Source organism: Callithrix jacchus, chromosome 16 (genome assembly GCF_049354715.1).
Source record: "Callithrix jacchus isolate 240 chromosome 16, calJac240_pri, whole genome shotgun sequence".
Lineage (NCBI taxonomy): Eukaryota > Metazoa > Chordata > Mammalia > Primates > Cebidae > Callithrix > Callithrix jacchus.
The window spans coordinates 97,374,718-97,396,500 of NC_133517.1; the positions used below are offsets into that span (position 1 = coordinate 97,374,718).

Consider the following 21,783-nt stretch of genomic DNA (forward strand, 5'->3'; position numbering starts at 1 on the left):
TTTTCAAAAGAAGGCATATATGCAGTCAACAAGCATATGAGAAAAAAATGCTCAACACTACTAATCTTTAGAGAAATGAAAATCAAAACCACAATGAGATATTATTTCAGACCAGTCAGAATGGCTACCTTTAAAAAGTAAAAAAATAACAGATGCTATTAAGTTTATGGAGAAAGGAAATGCTTACACATTGCTGGTGGAAATGTAAATTAGTTCACCTACTGTGGAAAGCAGTTTGGAGATTCCTCAAACTAAACAGAACTACCATTTGACTTAGCAATCTCATTATTGCAGTGGTCCCCCAACCTTAGTGGCAGCAGGCACTGGTTTTGTAGAAAACAAATTTCCCATGAATTGGGCAGGGAGAGATAGGTTCAAAATGAAATTGTTCCACCTCAGATCATCAGGCATTAGATTCTCGAAAGAAACACGCAACCCAGATCCCTCATGTGCATTTAGAATAGGGTTCACAACCTATGAGAATCTAATGCCTGCCACTGACCTGACAGGTGATAGAGCTCAGGCGGTAATGATCTCTCTCCCACCATTCACCTTCTGCTGTGTAGCATGGTTCCTCACAAGCCACACACTGATACCAGTCCACGGCCTGGGGCTTGGGAACTGCATTAATGGGTATATATTCAAAAAAATATAAATTGTTGTATCATAAAGACAAATGCACATGTATCTTCAGTGCAGCACTATTCACAATAGCGCAGACATGGAATCAACCTAAATTCCCAAGGAAATGAGAGGGAACACAAAAAAAGGAAAAATATTCTATGCTCATGGATAGGAAGAATCAATATCATGAAAATGGCCATATTGCCCAAAGTAATTTATAGATTCAATGCTATTCCCATTAAGCTACCATTGACTTTCCTTACAGAATTGGAAAAAACTGCTTTAAATTTCATATGGAATCAAAAAAGAGCCTGTACAGCCAAGATAATGCTAAGCAAAAAGAATAAACCTGAAGGCATCACGCTATCTGACTTCTAACTATACTATAAGGGACAGGGACAGTAACCAAAGCAGCATGGTAACAGTAGCAAAACACATATACAGACCAATAGAACAGAACCAAGTCCTCAAAAATAATACCACACATCTACAGCCATTTGATCTTTGACAAACCTGACAAAAACAAGCAATGGGGAAAGGATAAACGGTGCTGGGAAAACTGGCTAGCCATATGCAGAAAACAGAAACTGGACCCCTTCCTTACACCTTATACAAAAATTAACTCAAAATTGATTAAAAATTTAAATGTAAAACCCAAAACCACAAAATCCCTAGAAGAAAACCTAGGCAATACCATTCAGGACATAGGCATGGGCAAAGACTTCATGACTAAAACATCAAAGGCAACTGCAACAAAGCCAAAATTGACAAATGGAATTTAATCAAACTGAAGAGCTTCTGCACAGCAGAAGAAACTACCATCAGAGTAAACAGGCAACCTACAGAATGGGAGAAAATTTTTGCAATCTATCCATTTGACAAAGGTCTAATATCCAGAATGTACAAGGAATTTAACAAATTTACAAGAAAAAACAATCCCATCAAAAAGTGGGAAGGATATGAAAAGACATTTCTCAAAAGAAGACATTTATGTGGCCAAAAACATATGGGAAAAAAAGCTCATAATCACTGGTCATTAGAGAAATACAAATCAAAACCACAATGAGATACCATCTCCCACCAGTTAGAATGGTGATCATTAAGGGAACAGGCCAGGCGCAGTGGCTGAAGACTATAATCCCAGCACTTTGGGAGGCCGAGGCAGGCAGATCATCTGAAGTTGGGATTTCAAGACCAGCCTGGCCAACACGGTGAAACCCCTCCTCTACTTAAAAATGCCAGAATCAGTTGGGCCTGGTAGCCTGCATCTGTAATTCCAGCTACATGGGAGGCTTAGGCAGGAGAATCTCTTGAACCCAGGATGCAGAAGTTGCAGTGAGCCGAGATTGTACCACTATACTCCAGCCTGGATAATAGAGCAAGACTCTGTCCAAAAAAAAAGGAAACAATAGATGCTGGTGAGGCTGTGGAGAAACAGGAACACTTTTACATCGTTGGTGGGAGTGTAAATTAGTTCAACCATTATGGAAGACAGGGTGGTGATTCCTCAAGAATCTAAATCCAGAAATACCATTTGACTCAGAAATCCCACTACTGGGTATATACCCAAAGAGTTAGAAATCATTCTATCATAAAGACACATGCACATGTATGTTTACTGTAGCACTATTTACAATAGCAAAGACTTGGAACCAACCCAAATGACCATCAATGATATATTGAATAAAGAAAATGTGGCATATATACACGATGGAATACTATGCAGCCATAAAAAGAATTCATGTCCTTTGCTGGGAGATGGATGAAGCTGGAAACCATCATCCTCAGCAAACTAACACATGAACAGAAAAACAAACATGATATGTTCTCATTCATAGTGGGAGTTGAACAATGAGAACACATGGACACAGGGAGGGGAACATCACACACTGGGGCCTGTCAGGGGATGGTGGACAAGGGGAGGGAGAGCATTAGGACAAATACCTAAAGCATGTGGGGATTAAAACCTAGATGATCGATTGACAGGTGCAGCAAACCACCATGGCCACATGTATACTAAGCAACAAACCTGCATATTGTGCACGTGTATGCCGGAACTTAAATAAAAATAAAAAACAAAAAGAAAAAGTAGACTGGTAAAGTAAATGTGGTACATATACAACATGGAATACTATGTAGTCATAAAAAGAACAAGATAATGTCCTTTGCAGCAACATGGATAAAGCTATAGGCTATTATCCTAAGCACACTAATGCAGGAACAGAAATCCAAACATCACATGTTCTCATGTATAAGTGGGAACCAAACACTGAGTCCACATGGACACAAACAAAGAAACAATAGACAGCAGGGCCTACTTGTGGATGGAGGGTGAAGACTGAAAAACTGCCTGTTGAGTACTATGCTTATTACCTGGGTGAAGAAATAATATGTACATCAATCTCCTGTGATATAGAACTAACCTATTTAACAAACCTGCATATATACCCCTGAAACTAAAATAAAAGTTAAAAAAAAAAGTCAAATTTTGAAAAGCGAATTTTCTTCTTGCTAGCATTCCCTTCTAAAAAAAGTACTGGAAGGGCTGTCTGTGTGTTTGGGGTTACTCTAGATTCCAATTTGTCACTCTAACCCTGTGACTGAGAAACATCCCCTGGTTTCTTTTTCCCACAACAAAATCCTTCTCCTTATACCCAGATAAGGAAAATACTTGTAGAGTAGAAAAGAGGACCTGACCTTACCTAGGAAGGGCATTTCCCTCTCTGGAATTTAATTCACTTGGACCCCTTTGTGACATCAATCCCTGATATTTTCCTAAAATCAAATTCACTGTTTCATTTTTTGAGACGGAGTCTTGCTCTGCTGCCCAGGGTGGATGCAGTGATGCAATATTGGCTCATAGCAACCTTCACCTCTGGGGTTCAAGTGATTCTAGTGCCTCAGCATCCCAAGTAGCTGCGATTACAGGTATATGCCACCAAGTCCAGCTAAGTTTTATATTTTTAGTAGACAAGGGGTTTCGCCATGTTGGCCATGGCTGTGATGGTGTTTTGTTTTTTTTTTCCCCCGAGACAGTCTCAATCTGTCTCCCAGGTTATAGCACAGTGACAGGATCTCAGCTCACTGCAACCTCTGCCTCCCAGGTTCAAGCAATTCTCCTGCCTCAGCCTCCTGAGTAGCTGGGATTACAGGCACCCACCGCTGTGCCCAGCTAATTTTTGTATTTTTTAGTAGAGATGGAGTTTCACTATGTTGACCAGGATGGTCTTGAACTCCTGACCTTGTGATTCACCTGCCTCGGCCTCCCAAAATGCTGAGATTACAGGCATAAACCACCATGCCCAACCCATGCTGGTCTTTAAGTCCTGACCTCAAGTGATCCAGCCACTTCGAACTCTCAAGGTGCTAGGATTACAGGCTGAGTCAATGTGCCCAGCCCAGATTTGTTGAGATATAACTGATTTGTCATAAATTTATCCCTCTGACATGTACAATTCAGTGGTTCCTAAAATATATTATCATTGTGCTCACTGTACATCACTTACTGTACATCTCACTTTACATCGCTACTTTCTAATTCAGAACATTTTCTTAACCCCAAAAAGAAATCACATACCCATTAGTTGTCATTCTCCTCTCCCTTCCAGTTTCTAGCCAGCACTATTCTATTTTCTGTCTCCAGATTTGTCCATTCTGGATATTTCATAGAAATGAAATCATAATATATGGTCTTTTGAGTCTGGCTTCTTTCACTGTGCATAATGATTCCAAGATTGATTCAGTTATAGCATGTATCATTACTTTACTGTTTTCTATGAAAGAATAGCATACTATCGTATGGATATACCACATTTTGTTTATCCATTCATTAGGTGTTGGACCTTTGCGTTGTTCTACTTTTTGGCTATTATGAACAGTGCTGCTATAAACATCTGTGTGCATGCTTCTGTGTGGACATATGTTTCCAATTTTCTTAGGTATACACCTAGGAGTGGAATTGCTGCATTATATGGTAACTCTGTGTTTAACATTATGAGAAACTTCCAAACCATTTTCTATAGCAGCTGTATCATTTCACATTTTCACCAGAAACGTATGGAAGTTCATGTGATATTGTGAAATACGGATTTAGTCTTCCTCCCAGTTTCCCGTCATATAGCTCCTAAAACCCATGGAATCTCGAGTGATTAAGAGTGTCTTTTGCATGCCGATGAGATGACTGACTGGCTGGGGGCCCACAGATAGCTTCAGAATGACAGCTATTCAAGAGAAAGCTGCAAGCATGATTGGAGAGGTGGAACTGGCTGGGGGCCTGTAGATAGCTTCAGAATGAGAGCTGTTCAAGAGAAAGCTGTAAGCATGATTGAAGATGTGGAACTTTCAGCCCCACCTCTCAAACTCCAGGGAGGGGAAAGAAGCTGAAGGATGAGTTGAGCACCAATGGCCAATGATATAATCAATCATGTCTAAATAATGAAGCCTTCATAAAACCCCAAAAGGACAGCATTTGGATGAGCTTCTGAATTGCTGAACACATGGAGGTACCTGGAGGGCTCTGTGTATCTCCTCCATTTGGCTGTTCATCTGTATCTTTTGTAATATAATAAGTGGACAAAGGTAAGCAAACGGTTTCCCGGAGTTCTGAGGGTTACTCTAGCAAATTAATCAGACCTGAGAAGGGAATCTTAGAAATCCTGGTGTATAGCCAGTCCATCAGAAGCACAGTCACAACCTGGGGCTTGCAAGTGAACTATGAAGTGGGAAGAGGGTAGTGTTGTGAGACTGAGCCCTTAATCTGGGGGATCGTACACAATCTGAAGTAGGCAGTATCCAAGTTGAATTCAATTATGGTGAACTAAATCATGGAAAACCCTGCTAAGCGTCTGCTTTGTATGTAGGGAAACAACCCTCACACATCCAGTGTCAGAAGCATTAGGATGGGTGCTCTATTGAACGTGTGAGAGTGGGAAAAACAACTTGGGTTTTCTATATATCCTCTATAATTCCAATATCTCCACATTTGATATCTTTTTTATTATCGCCATCCTAACAAGTGTGGTTTTAACTTCCAGTTCCCTAATGACTAATAGGGTTGAACATCTTTATATGTGTTTATTGGTCATTTTTATAACTTGGATATATATCTACTCAAATCCTTTGCCTATTTTAAATTAGGTTTTCATTTTATTTTTGAGTTGTAAGAGTTCTTTACATATTCTGGACACAGGTCCCTTATCAGATATGTGATTTATTTGTAAATATTTTATTGCATTCTTATGATTTCATTTTCTTGACAGAGTCCTTTGTAATACAAAAGTGTTTAATTTTGATAAAGTCCAATTTATCTAGTGTTTCTTTTAACCCTTCTGCTTTTGATGTCATAGTCAAGATAACCATTACATAATTCAAGGTCACAGAGATTTACTCCTAATTGTTCTCCAGTTTCAAGATTTCAGCACTACATTACAGTCTATGATCCATTTTGAGTTAATTTTTGTGTGTGATGTGAGGTAGGGGTTGAACTTCATGTGGATATCCAGTAGTCTAAGTACCATTTGTTGAAAAGGTTTTTCTTCACCACTGACTTACCCTGACATCATTATTTAAAAAACTGATAATAAATGTGACAGTTTACTTGAATGCTCAATTCTTTTCACTGATCTATATCCTTCTGTCAGTGTGTCACTATTTTGATTCCCATTGCTTAAGTTTTGAAATAAATATTATGAGTTCTCCAAATTCATACCTCTTTTTCAAGATTATTTTGGCTATTATGGGTCCCTCAGAATTTCATATATATTTTAGAATCAGCTTGCAAATTCTCACAAAGAGAGTTGAACTTCTGATGGGAATTGTGTGGAATCTGTAGGCAAATTTGAGGAGTACTGCTATCTAACGAAACTAAGTCTTCTGAAATACAAACATGGTATGTATTTCATGTATTTAAGTCATTTAAAATTTCTTTCAAGTAAGTTTTGTAGTTTTCAGAGTGTAAATTTTGCACCTTTTTGACAAATTTATTCATAAGTGTTGTATTCTTTTTAATGGTATTATAACTGGAATTGTGATTTTAATTTCGTTTTTTGATTGTTCATTGCTAATTGATTTTTATACATTTTTACATATTTTATTTTATATGTTTCATGCATTTTTATACATTGATCTTGTCGTAGCCTGCAACTTGGTTAAGCTTGCTTGCTTGCCCAACAGTTTTTCAGTGGATTCCTTAGGACTTTTTATTTATAAGATCATGTCATTTATAAAAAGACATAAATTTATTTCTTCTTTACAATCCAGAAGACTTTTATCTCATTTTCTTAATTACTCTGGCAATATCCTCTAATAAAATGCAGAATAGGAGTGTTAAAAGTGGACATCCTTGTCTTGTTTCCTTTTAGGAATTCATGGTGCATATAGTCTTTTAAGAGCTCTGAGAAGCCAGGCTGAAACAGTATTTTAATTCTGGACTACCAAGCATTTCCCAAACTTATTTGAGCAACCTTTAATATTACATGAGGCTTCTATCTCTCAGAAAACATTTTTGGGAACACTGTATTCTGGATCACAAAATGAGGCAAGTTACCTTTTACGAGAGAATAAAAAAATAAAATTTGTAGAGATTCAAAAAGAATGACATAACACAAACGGTCACACAAACTAAAGCCTTTAAATTTCCTAGCCAAAAAAAAAAAAAAAGTTTTGGAGATTATGAATGCTAATCCATTTAGCAGTAAAAAAGTCAAATTATCACCTAACTAGTAAAATAATTCAGGCTTGCCTAACATTCTCTTTCATTGAGATTTTTAAAATTGAAACATAAAATGACATTCTAGAAAATTCACCCTTTTGAAATACAGTAGTAGGATTTATCCTACTTCTCAGCAGGGGATACACTGAGGACTCCCAGTGCATGCCTGGAACTGGAGATAACAGCACACTGTACAAATTTAAATTTATAAATTAGGCACAGTAAAGAGATTAACAATATAAATAATAATAAAATAGATTATAATAATATATAGTAATAAGTTATACAAATGTGATCTCTTTCTCAAAGTATTTTATTGTACTGTACTCACCTATTTTTGGACCATAGTTGACCTGAAACCACAGAAAATAAAATCTTGGATAAGGGGGACTACTATATACAACTCAGTAGTTCTCAGTATATTCACACAGTTGTGCAACCATCACTACTATCTAATTCAAGAACATTTTCATCACCCCAAAATGATCTCCATCCTAGTTAGCATCACTTCCCCTCAAGCCCTGGCAACTACTAATATACTTTCTGTCTCTCTGAGTTTGTCTGTTCTGGACATTTCATAGAAATAGAATCATGTAATAGGTGGACTTTTGCATCTAGTTCACTGAGATTTTATGGTTAACGAAATCATGGGAATAATAAAATCAGCGCTAGTATGCAGGGTCTTTTGCTTTGTGGATATATTTGTATTCTAACTGTACCACTCCCACTCTGAATATTTCAGTCAAAAGTGGTTTCTAATTCTGCTGTTACTCTTTTTATATTGATGATACAGCATTTCACTGAGATCTTGAAACATTTTTTTATAAACTCTTATATGAATACTTTTTGTTAGTTTGTTTATTTAGAAGTGACTTTTGAATGTGCGCTTTCAAGGAAAAATAATTAGGTGGAGTTTGTCATCCAGCAACTAGAATTTTTTTTTTTTTTTTTTGAGATGGAATCTTGCTCTTTCACCAGGCTACAGTGCAGTGGCATGATCTCGGCTCACTGCAACCTCCATCTCCTGGATTCAAGCGATTCCCCTTGCCTCATCCTCCTGAGTAGCTGGGACTATAGGCGCACACCATCATGCCCAGCTAATTGTTTGTATTTTAGTAGAGACAGGGTTTCACCATGGCCAGGACGGTCTCGATATCCTGACCTCACAACCTGCCTGCCTCGGCCTCCCAAAGCGCTGGGATTAAAGGCGTGAGCCACCACGCCTAGCCCGGAATCTAGAATTTTATGCTTGACACTCTAACACATATTGCTAACCTTCATCTACAGGGCCACCCCAAAGTTACTCTACATGCTTGGAATTCAAGTTGTCCTGAGCGAAAAGACCAGATAGCCCCATCCAAGAAGAGTTGGGCCAAAAAGGAATAAAGGGAAGGCCCTAAGAAATACTAATATCAAAGAGATTAAGAGGAAGACCAGTAAAAATGACTGAAAAGAAGTTGCAAGAGAGACAGAAGGAAACCCTAAAAATAAGAATTTCACACAACTGTTCCCAGCAACTGAAAATACAACTCAAGTAAAAGTCACAATGTGGAAACAATACAGAGGAAAGGAATTATCTCAGTGGTTCACTTTACAGATGGTGATAAGATCTCTTAATATAAAGTATGTTTCTTCTGCCAAAAGTAAAGTAGGTCTGTATTTTAGGACCACTTACTTTTGAAGGAGGAAAGATAAAGACACCTGGAAGAATATTCCAATGTTAGAAAATTAAAGTATTTTCATCTAGAATTTATTTTCTATTATAATCATTTCTCTAGATCCTACAGGAGTCAGAAGATATGAGTTGTAATCTTGGCTCTATTAGTTTCACCAAAGACAACTAAAGTATTCTTTTGGCTATGCAGTTTCCTAATCTGTAAAGTAAGGAAGTTGAGTTAGACAATTCCTAAAGCCTCTTTCAGCTCTGAAATCCGAAGATTATTCATAAGCTAGCTACACAAAAACTTACTTAAGGGCTGAATACTATTAGATCCCTAAAAAAATAATACAAGAAAGAGATCATACATACATAAGACAAAAGAAAAGAATATAACTCAAATACCAAAGGTTCCTAGATCTGTTTAAAGTAAAAATAGTTATCACCCTCTAGACGGTAAATGTATCACCAAAATTAGAATCTTTTCCTAGCAGTAACACTTACTGGAGAGCAGCTGGAATTTATTTTTTAAAAGAGTAAGACTATAACATCTGAAAAACAGACCAGCGAGAAGAAAAAGACACTTGTTCATCTGTATTTCTGTGACTTTTCTCACTTGGTATTATTTGCAACTGTACTTTTCTGTCTGGCAGCAGTGCCAACTTCAGTATGAATCATATATTATTTTTATCATGTTGATTACATATGTTCACCAGTTTAGTTGTCCATATATGCTTGGTGTGGTTTGCAAATACTCAGTGACAAAATCCAGAGCATAGCATTTTCACAGAAAGTGTTTACTGTGAAATTTCTCTTTAGAAGTTTGCTTTTCTTTACAGCTTTGATCCATATGACATCCACATTCCTACATTTCAAATAATGGCTTACACTTAAATTAATAAAATGTTTCACTTTGATACAACATGACTACAGTAGGATGTGGTGGTTCTACAGACGACCTCATTTTCTTATGTGATTAGAGATTTGGTCAAATTTGACATCTGCTAAAATTTTCCAAACTATGCTTCTTCAGTTTTATGGTGACTTAGTACTTACATTCTGTTATTCATCAACACTTCACAGAAATACTTGATTTGTCTGAATGAATTAAAAAACCCACAACTGAAGAAAATCAGGAAAATCTGGTTTTAAATATCAAAAGATCTTGAATGAGAAATATTTCCACAGGCCACACTAAGTAAGTTATTGATGATCACTGTACATCTTAGCAGGATGAAAATTGTTGCAAGATTGGACATAAGAAAATATAACTTACTGATAAATATCTTTCCTAAGGACAGATCTGCCAAGGGGATTGTCAGCCTGGGGAGCCATGGCAACAGAGCCAATCTTCAAAACCACGGTATCTTCTTTTGCTGCCTGATTAACTGTATCAAAAGAAGGATATTCATGAATACACTGTGAATCTGTACATAACTTCATGCATAAAGAGAAATCTTTGAGGGAATGGAATACAGATACATTAAGATAAGATCAATACATGAGAAAAAGTAAAATGAAAAAAATTATGTTTAAAATAGAAATCTTTGATGCTGTTCTTAACTTGGTTCATACCCATTAAGTGGTTTTCTGTTAAAATACACAATTAAAACAGCAATAAAGAAACAAACAACTCCACTCCCAACATTAAGAGTTATGAGATTAAATATATACATAAGTAATATTAAGGCCAAATGTTTATCTAATTTCACAATCCGCATCTTTCTTCTAAATGATTTTCAACTTTGGGTTCTTAATACTTCATTGTTGTCTATAAATATATTGAAGGGTATTACAAAGTCAGTGAAAAATTCCCAAAGCCATTTAAATTTACATACTAAATAATTAAACACAATACACACACACACACACACACACACACACACACACACACACAGTATATCACTTCAAGCTCTAAAATGTCAGAAAATCCAAAAGAAATATGACAGCTGCAATGCGGAAGATGGCAAACATGGAAGAACATATCAACCTGTTATTCTAGATACTTTTTAATTTTAACAACTTCTGTAAAATTGCTTCAGAAATTGGAACCCACACCCATTTAAAAGTTCTACCTCCTAATGACATCTAAAACTATAACAAATCATCCCAGAAAACAAAAAAATGTAAAAGGATTTATCAGTTCTAATTCTTCTCTTTGTACTGAATGAAATGATATTTAACTATATGCTCTCATTTAGTGCTAAAGTTCAGCATTTTTTCCACAACTTACCAGCAAATTCAACATCTTTTCTAATGACTATTTGGGATGAATAGGGGTATTAATGGCCCCATTCGTTACATTTTACTCTCTATTCTCCAACAGATGATTCTACAATAGTAGCTGTATAAACACTGTTTTAAAAATGTTAACAATATACAACTTTTGAGGTCTTGAAGTAAACATACATTAAAACTTATAATTTCTCTCAAGGAACTATCATCTGCCAAAAATAGAACAGAAAATGACTGGCTTCAAGACCTAAGAAAATTCCTGAACAGAACCTGTCTACAAAGGCATACAATCCATATTTCCCAAACTGTGGTGCCCAAAGAATGCAAAAGCTACAAGATTATTTCCAGCTGTATTTCTAGTATATTATTTTCAGTATGTTTCAATATATTTTTGGAATATTGTTTCAGTATACTTAGTATGGTCTGACTCAGATTAGTCCAAGAAAAGAAAGTCACAATTAAGAAAATCAGAAAATAGTAAGATGCATAAGATATTCAGTGAGAGCAAGAAGGAACCAGAATGAGATAACCATGAAGGGAGCAGGGGAAGGCAAAATAGTAGGAAGGTGGGATAAGGGAGAGCAAAAGGAGAAAAAGGAGATAAACTATCATAACAAATATTAGCATATGGATGCCACAGTAAAGACAGTACTTTTACAGGTCCATAGTAAAAGATCAAACAGAAAACTACTTCTCATGCAGCTGCACTATTTTCAAATGACTTAGAGGTTTGGCTTGAGTATAGGTCCTTATACTATGAACATTGTTTACATTTTACAGATCTTGCATTTTATGCCAAGCTTATCAAATAGTTCCATGTGGGTAAAACCTCTGATTAAGCAGCAGGCATCAATTAAACTAATAAATAGTAAGCCTGAAGAATAGACCATACCACAAAAGTGCAATTCGTGTATTTGCTAACTGTTCTTCCAGGCTACAGATACTACCCACCATATGAAAGTCTGAAATGTAATAGAAACATTGCAGTAAATGAGGTACATATGGAGGAGAAATGACGTACTTGGTGCTACATACAAAGCCAGATCCAAGAACAGAATTCTGTTTCTGTTAGAGCCAAAATCGTTCTCAGTAGATTATACTGACTATGAAGTTATAATAAAAAAAGAGCACTTAATGCAGATCATTTATAAACTACATTAAAATAATTTTATTAGAGAAAGTATTCAGTTTATCAAAATATATCAGAGATGTAAGAAAAAAATAATAAAAATATGTATGTACACATCAAAGTGCCTTGAGTCATTTCTTCAGTTACTTTATTGTCAAAAAAAAAATCAACTTCTCTTTTTTTGGCTTATTTCACCTGTATTTAATAGTTGGCCCATATGAGGAAATGTTCCTTTTAGAAATATTTTCAACATGAAAATGAATACCTTCCTTCTTTGCTTTAACTCTGTTTTTTTAAAATTCAGCCTCATGAGGAACTACTCATTCTAGACAGACTAGATTTTTTAAAGTTCTCTACTGTGAAATAAAAAGATTACGCTGGAAGTCAAACACTGCAGATTTAGAATCCTGACAGTAACTGCACATGACGCAAACAATATCCAGGTTGAAAACCAGACTTTCAATATCACTTTTCTAAATAAAATATTAGAATATTTATGTATTTTTTCTGATCATTAATTGAATTTTAGATATGATTAAAGAGTCTGACATTAATGTAGCATGAATTATAAGTATGAAAGATTTTATCTATTCTTGGGGCAAGAGAGTGGTATATGTGTGTGTACAGATGCATAAATGTACATATGTGTATGGCATACGAAAAGGCTATAAACAACTCTGAAATCAAGAGTTTGTATCAGTAATCAAAAGCTTGAATAAAGACCAGAGTTTTCACACAATTGTCAGGTAAGACTGTTGCTTACAACAAAGTTTTAATTCCAACGTGAAATAAAAGTGTCCTGGAGATTTCAGCTTTCCTTTAAGATTCTCAATAAAAACTCAATTTAGTAAAACATCTGAAGTCTCAAGAGTATTTGAAATTCCCACTGTGTAATGTTATGCTTTTATAAAGCCAAAACTGTTGTGACAGCTTTCAACAAAAGGTTTTAATTAGTTATTCCCATACTGGCAGTTGAAGACAAAAGTTTCAATAAATGGGTAACAAATGACCATTATGCATATTAATAGAAGTTTAGTTGCATTTAATTTACCATCATCTTTGACACAGATTACTCTATGACAGGTACAGATTTCTCTGTAATATTTTTATAATAAAGTTTCTGCTGAAAAGCATGATGTAGCAAGATGTAGTTCTTTCAGGCTCATCAAAACAACTTACATATACTCAACTCAAACCCTTGGGCTCAAGCCATCTGCCCACCTTGGCCTCCCAAAGTGCGGGGATTACAGGCATGAGCCACCATGACTGGACTACATTTATAATTTAATTAATATGCTAATCACCTATTCAAACTTCCTTGTAAAGGTTTTCCAGAATAAAATGAATACTATACTCATGACTCCAACTTACAAGAGTCATTAACGATATTTATTTCTTATGAAATTGCTCCTTCATTCAATCATGATTTTCAGTCACATTATAGCTCTTAACATGTATTAAATGAATAGATCCAATCTCTGATATAAAATAAAATGTAAGAATTTATAATTTAAAATGGTGAATTTGATTATATGAATTTTACCTCAATAAAAAATTTTTCTCTGACCTTTTCACGGGTAATTTATGATCATTTAAATTAAGAGTAGCAATGAAGAAAGGTAAAATATCAAAAAAAGTTTAACATAATGTGTCAAAATCTGAAAATATGGCATGCATTTTTGTACTTGTATTCTTAGCTTAGGCACATAGTCTGGCTACTTGTAGCACCTCAAATAGAGATGCCAGTAGAGTTATAAGTTAAGATACAGATGCAAAGGCAGAACACAAAAAAGTAAAGATATGAGCAACATATATGCCAGACAAAAGAATTAATACACAAAAAAGTATCAAGTAATTAGGAAAAGATAAGCAACTCCTGAAAAAGTAGTGTACTTTTCACTCATGAGACCTACAAAAGACTAAACATAAACATCTGTTAGAGTAAGAAATAGCCATTTAGGAAGGTAATTAGACATCTCTTAATATTTTAAAGGTATGGAATCCTTTGATTTAGCAATCTTTTGCTGGTAATTTATTCTACAGATACACATACCCAGGCCACAAAAAAATGCCGCTAAAAAGTTGTTTGTGGCTAAGAGTATGCATATTAGCAAAAGATTACACTTAAAAGTCCACAGAAAAATAAAACAAATTATATTTTCCAAAGACAACTATACCAACATTCCCCCATCTCATATACTCTTATTAAAAGTGACCTTAAGAAGTACCTGAATTCTGAAATTATATGTTAAAAACCCGCCATAGTCACCACCAAAAAAGGAAGGAGCAGCAGCAGAAGAAGAGGAAGAAAGAGGAGGAGGAGGAGGAGGAGGAGGAGGAGGAGGAGGAGGAGGAGGAGGAGGAAGAGGAGGAGGAGGAGGAGGAGGAGGAAGAGGAGGAGGTGGCTGCAGCAGAAGCATATGAAGAAGCAGCAGAAGCAGCTTTAAAAATAAAATGGCAGAAGTCTGGAAATAGTTCTGCAATTATAATTAATTGGGGATTTTCCTAGTTGAAGCAACTCAATGGGAAACAATAAAACTGTGTGATATGGAGAACAATCCAAGATGGCTGATCGCTAACATCTCAGGATTGCAGCTCCCAGTGAAAGCGCAGAGAACAAGAGGATGCCACATGTTCAGACAAATTTTTGTCACTCACGAAGCAGAAGATTCCCAGTGGAGGAGCCCCACGGGTCGCCAGCGCAACTCTTGTCGCTGGTGCAGCAGTTTTGCCAGCACCTCAGCGCGGCAGCTCTTGGTGCAGAGTAAATGTTTGGAGCTCTGGGAAGGCAGAGTCACCTATTACGGACTCAAGAAGGAAGCCAGACTGGAGATTCCTGGGCAGAAAAGCACCATCAGTCTTAACGCCGCTGTTTTGGCTGGCGCAGTGGGTTGCTCATATTTCGGCCCTGGGAATTAACAACTTGAACGTCCACTCAGAGATCTAATTTGAAAGTTGGTAATTACAAAGATGACAGGTGAATAAATTTACAAGGATGGGAAGAAACCAGCATAAAAAGGCTGAGATTACTCAAAATCAGAATGCCTCTCCCTCTAAAGAGGATCACAGTTCCTCATCAACAAGGGAACAAGGCTTGATGGAGAACAAGCGCATCCCATTAACAGAATAAGGCTTCAGGGAATGGATAATAAGAAACTTCTGTGAGTTAAAAGAACACATTGTAGCCCAATGTAAAGAAACTAAGAACTTTGAAAAAAGGTTTAACGAAATCCTAATGAGAATAGACAACTTAGAGAGGAATATAAGTGAATTAATGGAACTGAAGAATACAATACGGGAACTCCGAGAAGTATGCACAGGTTTAAACACTCGAATTGGTCAAGCAGAAGAAAGGATATCAGAGGTCGAAGACCAACTTAATGAAATAAAACAAGAAGACAAGATTAGAGAAAAAAGGATTAAAAAGGAATGAGCAAAGTCTCCAAGAAATGTGGGACTACGTGAAAAGACCTAATTTATGTTTGATAGGTGTACCTGAATCGGAGAGAATGAATCCAAGCTGGAAAATATTCTTCAGGATATTATTCAGGAAAATTTTCCTAAACTAGCAAAGCAGGACAAGATTCAACCCCAGATAATACAGAGAACACCACAAAGATATTCCTCAAGAAGAGCAACCCCAAGGCACATAATCGTTAGATTCACCAGGGTTGAAACGAAGGAGAAAATACTAAGGGCAGCCAGAGAGAAAGGTCAGGTTACCCACAAAGGGAAGCCCATCAGACTTACAGCGGATCTCTCAGCAGAAACCCTACAAGCCAGAAGAGAGTGGGGGCCAATATTCAACATCCTTAAAGAAAAGAACTTTCAGCCCAGAATTTCATGTCCAGCCAAACTAAGCTTCACAACTGAAGGAAAAATAAAATCTTTTATGAACAAGCAAGTACTCAGAGATTTTATTACCACCAGGGCTGCTTTACAAGAGCTTCTGAAAGAAGCATTACACATAGAAAGAAACAACCAGTATTAGCCTTTCTACAAATATACCAAAAAGTAAAGAGCATCAACATAAAGAAGAATTTACATCAACGAATGGATAAAACAGCCAGTTAACATCAAATGGCAGTAACCCTAAATTTCAATTGACTAAATCCACCAATCAAAAGATACAGCCAAAACCCAATGGTATGCTACATCCAGACCCATTTCACATGCAAGTATACACAAAGACTCAAAACAAAGGGATGGAGAAAGATTTACCAACTAAATGGAGAGCAAAAATAAATAAATAAATAAATAAATAAATAAATAAATAAGCAGGAGTTGCAATTCTCGTATCTGATAAAATAGATTTTAAAGCAACAAAGATATAGTGGTAAAAGGATCAATGCAACAGTAAGAGCTAATGATCCTAACACCCAGATACATAGAGACTTAGACTCAATGAGACAGAAAATTAATAAGGATATCAAGGACTCGAACTCAGATCTGGAACCAGTAAACAATAAATATTTATAGAGCTCTCCACTTTATTTTTTTTTTAATATTCATCCTTTTATTGCCGGCTTATTTCACTTAGCATAATGTTTTCCATGTTCAATCCATATTGTAACATATGTTAAAGCTTCATTACATCTTAGGGCTGAAAAATATTCCATTGTAAGTATATATTGACAGACATTTCAGTTGTTTTCACCTTTTGGGTATTGCGAAAAATGTAGCAATGAACATCAGTGTACAAGTATCTGTTTGAATCCCTGTTTTCAGGTTGTTTGGGCATACAAATAGAAGTGGAATTGCTGAGTCATATGGTAATTCTAAGTTCTAAGAATTCTAAGAGGGTTCCAATTTCTTCACATTGTCATTAATACTTGTTATTCTCTGTTTTTGATTCTAGCCATTCTAGTGAGTATGAGGTGGTATCTTATTGTGGTTTTGATTTACATTTTCCTAATGACTTATAATATTGAACATCTTTCATGTGCTTTTTCAGCTGCCTATTTTCTTTTTTTTTTTTGCATAGGTACACACATGGCAGTGTGCTTTGCTTTTCTTTTTCCCTTCACCCACATTTGGCATTTCTCCCCAGGCTATCCCTCCCCACCTCCCCCTCCCACTGGCCCTCCCCTTTTCCCCCCAATAGACCCCAGTGTTTAGTACTCCCCTTTCTACTTTAAATACACAAAATATACATTCTTGTCAATACCACATCACACCTACTCATAGGTTTAAATGAAATATTGATTGGCCATTATTAATACCCATTATTTTTTAGAATAAAGCAACATTTCCATTCTCTCTCCCTCTTTTTCTTCCTCTTTCTTCCTCTCCTTCACTCCTTTTTTTTTCTTTCCTTCTCTCAAAAAAAAAAAAAAATCAACTTGTAGACCTCTAGATCCAGGTCGGCAATGTCTCTCTCACTGCCTGATTTCCTTCCTTCCCTTTTCTCCCTCCCTCCCTCCCTTCCTTCCCCCCTCCCTCCCTTCCTCCTTTCCTCCGTTCCTGCCTTCCTCCCTTCAAAAAACAAAACAAAAAAAACCTGTGTGATATGTAGTACTAATGTTTATAACACAATAAGCCCAAAACAAAAACATAAACAAATAAAAATAGCCCCGGAGAAAATAAAGCTGTTGTTTTTTTCCTCCCTTTTCTTAAATATCCTGATTTGTAATATTTCTGTTATAAATATATCAGTGAAACAGAACTATACCTTTGGTAAGTATAATAGAAAATAGCTAGAGTTAAACAATGAACTTCAGACCTCTGCCTCACCACAGAGCTGCTCACATGCTCAGTGCACAGGTGCTGCTATGCTAAGTGTGAGCTCCCTTGCTCTTCTCCTTGACTAAACCATACCTGCAACTTGGCATTGTTCAGAAAACACCACAAATTGTTCTTTACTCTACAAGGGCTTCGAACAAGTCTGATGGTTCCTCAAAAACAAAATTCCAAATAGAATTACCATGAAACCCAAAAATTCCACTCAGGTATACACCGCAAAAGAACTGAAAACAGGGCCTCCAACAGAAAGTTGCATGCCAGTGTTCACAGCAGCATTACTCACATTAACCAAACAAAAGGTGGAAATGACCCAAATGCCCAACAGATTAATGAATAAACAAAATATAATATAGCCATACAAAACAGTATTATTCAGCTATATAAAGAAAAGAAGTTCACAGGCAGTAACTTGGATGAACCTTGCAAACATTATGCTAAGAAAAATAAGCCAGACACAAAAGGATAAACATGTATGATTCCTCTTATATGAAATTTCTGGAGAAGGAAAATTCATAGAGACAGAAAATAGATTAGAAGTTACCAGAGAATGAGGGTAGCTATTACGTAATGGATACAGAGCTTTTGTTTGGGGTGACAAATACATTTGGAAATAGTGGCACATCATTGTGAATATAATTAATGCCACTGAATAACACACTTAAGATGATTAAAGTAGGAGTTGTAATCCTAGTCTCTGATAAAATGGACTTTAAACCAATGAAGATCAAAAGAGACAAAGAAGGGTATTACATAATGGTAAAAGGATCAATGAAGCAAGAAGAGCTAACAATCCTAAATATATATGCACCCAATACAGGAGCACCCAGATACATAAAGCAAGTTCTTAATGACCTACAGAGACACAGACTCCCACACATTAATAGTGGGAGACTTTAACACTCCACTGTCAATATTAGACATATCAACGAGACAGAAAATTAACAAGGATATCCAGAACTTGAACTCAGATATCGACCAAGCAAACCAAATAGACATTTACAGAACTCTCCACCCCAAATCCACAGAGTACACATTCTTCTCAGCACCACATCACACCTACTCTAAAATTGACCACATAATTGGAAGTAAATCACTGCTCATCAAATGTAAAAGAATGGAAATCATAACAAACAGTCTCTCAAACCACAGTGCAATCAAATTAGAACTCAGAATTCAGAAACTAACTCAGAACTGCACAACTTCATGGAAACTGAACAACTGGCTGCTGAATGTTACCTGGATAAACAATGAAAGGAAGGCAGAAATAAAGATGTTCTTTGAAACCAACGAAAATGAAGACACAACATGCCAGAATATCTGGGACACATTTAAAGCAGTGTCTAGAGGGAAATGTAGAGCAATAAATGCCCACATGAGAAGCAAGGAAAGATCTAACATCGACACCCTATCATCAAAATGGAAAGAGCTAGAGGAGCAAGATCAACAAAACTCAAAAGCCAGCAGAAGACAAGAAATAACTAAGATCAGAGCAGAAATGAAAGAGACAGAGACACAAAAAACCCTTCGAAAAAATCAATAAATCCAGGAGCTGGTTTTTGTAAAAGATCAACAAAATAGACTGCTAGCCAGATTAATAAAAAAGAAAAGGGAGAAGAATCAAATTGATGCAATTAAAACAATAAAGGGGATATCACCACCAATTCCACAGAAATACAAACTACCATCAAAGATTACTACAAACAACTCTATGCACATAAACCAGTAAACCTGGAAGAAATGGATAAATTCCTGGACAATTGCAACCTCCCAAGCTTAAACCAGGAAGAAGTTGAAACCCTGAATAGAATAATAACAAGGGCTGAAGTTGAGGCAGCAATTAATAGCCTACCAACCAAAAAAAGCCCAGGTCCAGATGGGTTCATAGCCAACTTCTACCAGAAATATAAAGAGGAGCTGATACCACTTCTTCCAAAACTATTCCAAACAATCCAAAAAGAGGGAATCCTTCCCAAATCATTTTAGGAGACCAACATCATCCTGATACCAAAATCCGGCAGAGACTCAACAAAAAAACAAACTTGAGGCCAATATCCATGATGAACATAGATGAAAAAATATTCAATAAAATACTCTCAAACCGACTGCAACAGCACATCAAAAAGCTTATCCACCATGATCAAGTAGGCTTCATCCTGGGGATGCAAGGCTGGTTCAACACACGCAAGTCTATAAATGTAATCCACCACATAAACATAACCAAAGACAAAAACCACATGATTATCTCAATTGATGCAGAGAAGGCCTTTGACAAATTCAACAACCCTTTATGCTAAAAACTCTCAATAAGCTAGGTATTGACGGAACATATCTCAAAATAATAAAAGCTATTTATGACAAACCCACAGTCAATATCATACTGAATAGGCAAAAACTGGAAGCATTCCCTTTGAAATTTGGCACTGGACAAGGATGCCCTCTCTCACCACTCCTATTCAATACAGTATTGGAAGTTCTAGCCAGGACAATCAGGAAAGAAAAAGAAATGAAGGGTATTCAATTAGGAAAGGAGGAAGTCAAATTGTCTCTATTTGCAGATGACATGATTGTATATTTAGAAGGCCCCATCATCTGAGCCCCAAATCTCCTGAAACTGATAAGCAACTTCAGCAAAGTCTCAGGATACAAAATCAATGTGCAGAAATCACAAGCATTCCTATACACCAATAACAGACTTAGAGCCAAATCAAGAGTGAACTGCCATTCACAATTGCTACAAAGAGAATAAAATACCTAGGAATACAACTAACAAAGGATGTAAAGGACCTCTTCAAGGAGACCTACAAACCACAGCTCAACAAAATAAGAGAGGACACAATCAGATGGAGAAACATTCCATGCTTATGGTTAGGAAAAATCAGTATTGTGAAAATAGCCATACTGCCCAAAGTAATTCATAGATTCAACGCTATCCCCATCAAGCTACCTATGACCGTCTTCACAGAACTGGGAAAAACCACCTTAAACTTCATATAGAACCAAAAGGGAACCCACATAGCTAAGACAATTTGAAGCAAATAGAACAAAGCTGGTGGCATCACGCTACCTGACTTCTAACTATGCTACAAGGCTACAGTAATCAAAACAGCATGGTATAGTACCAGAACAGAGATATAGACCAAAGGAACAGAACAGAGTCCTCGGAGGCAACACCACACATCTACAACCATCTGATCTTTGACAAACCTGACAAAAACAAGCAATGGGGAAAGGATTTCCTGTTTAATAAATGGTGTTGGGAAAAGTGGCAAGCCATGTGCAGAAAGCAGAAACTGGACCCCTTCTTGACACCTTACACCAAAATTAACTCCAGATGGATTAAAGACTTAAACCTAAGACCTCACATCACAAAAACCATAGAAGAAAACCTAAGCATAACCATTCAGGACATAGGCATAGGAAAGGACTTTATTACTAAAACAACAAAAGCATTGGCAACAAAAGCCCAAATAGACAAATGGGACCTAATTAAACTCCAGAGCTTCTGTATAGCAAAAGAAACAATCATTAGAGTGAACCGGCAACCAACAGGATGGGAAATTTTTTGCAATCTACCCATTGGACAAAGGCCTAATATCCAGAATCTACAAAAAACTAAAACATATTTACAAGAAAAAAAATCCATTCAAAAGTGGGTGAAGAACATGAAAAGACATTTTTCAAAAGAAG

General features: G+C 36.4%; 1 protein-coding gene across 17 annotated transcripts in view; it reads right to left on the reverse strand.

The window, feature by feature from the left end:
- VPS13B (vacuolar protein sorting 13 homolog B) overlaps positions 1–21,783 on the reverse strand; it is an 822,207-nt gene that overhangs the window by 342,860 nt on the left and 457,564 nt on the right. For all 17 annotated transcript variants that reach the window (XR_013528186.1, XR_013528187.1, XR_013528188.1 and 14 more), the window contains one exon: positions 10,267–10,378. Coding sequence is in view for 14 of the 17 variants with exons in the window: in XM_017965662.4 (XP_017821151.4) it covers positions 10,267–10,378 (112 nt within the window). In the remaining 3 variants the exon portion in view is untranslated. The remainder of the gene's footprint in view (positions 1–10,266; positions 10,379–21,783) is intronic.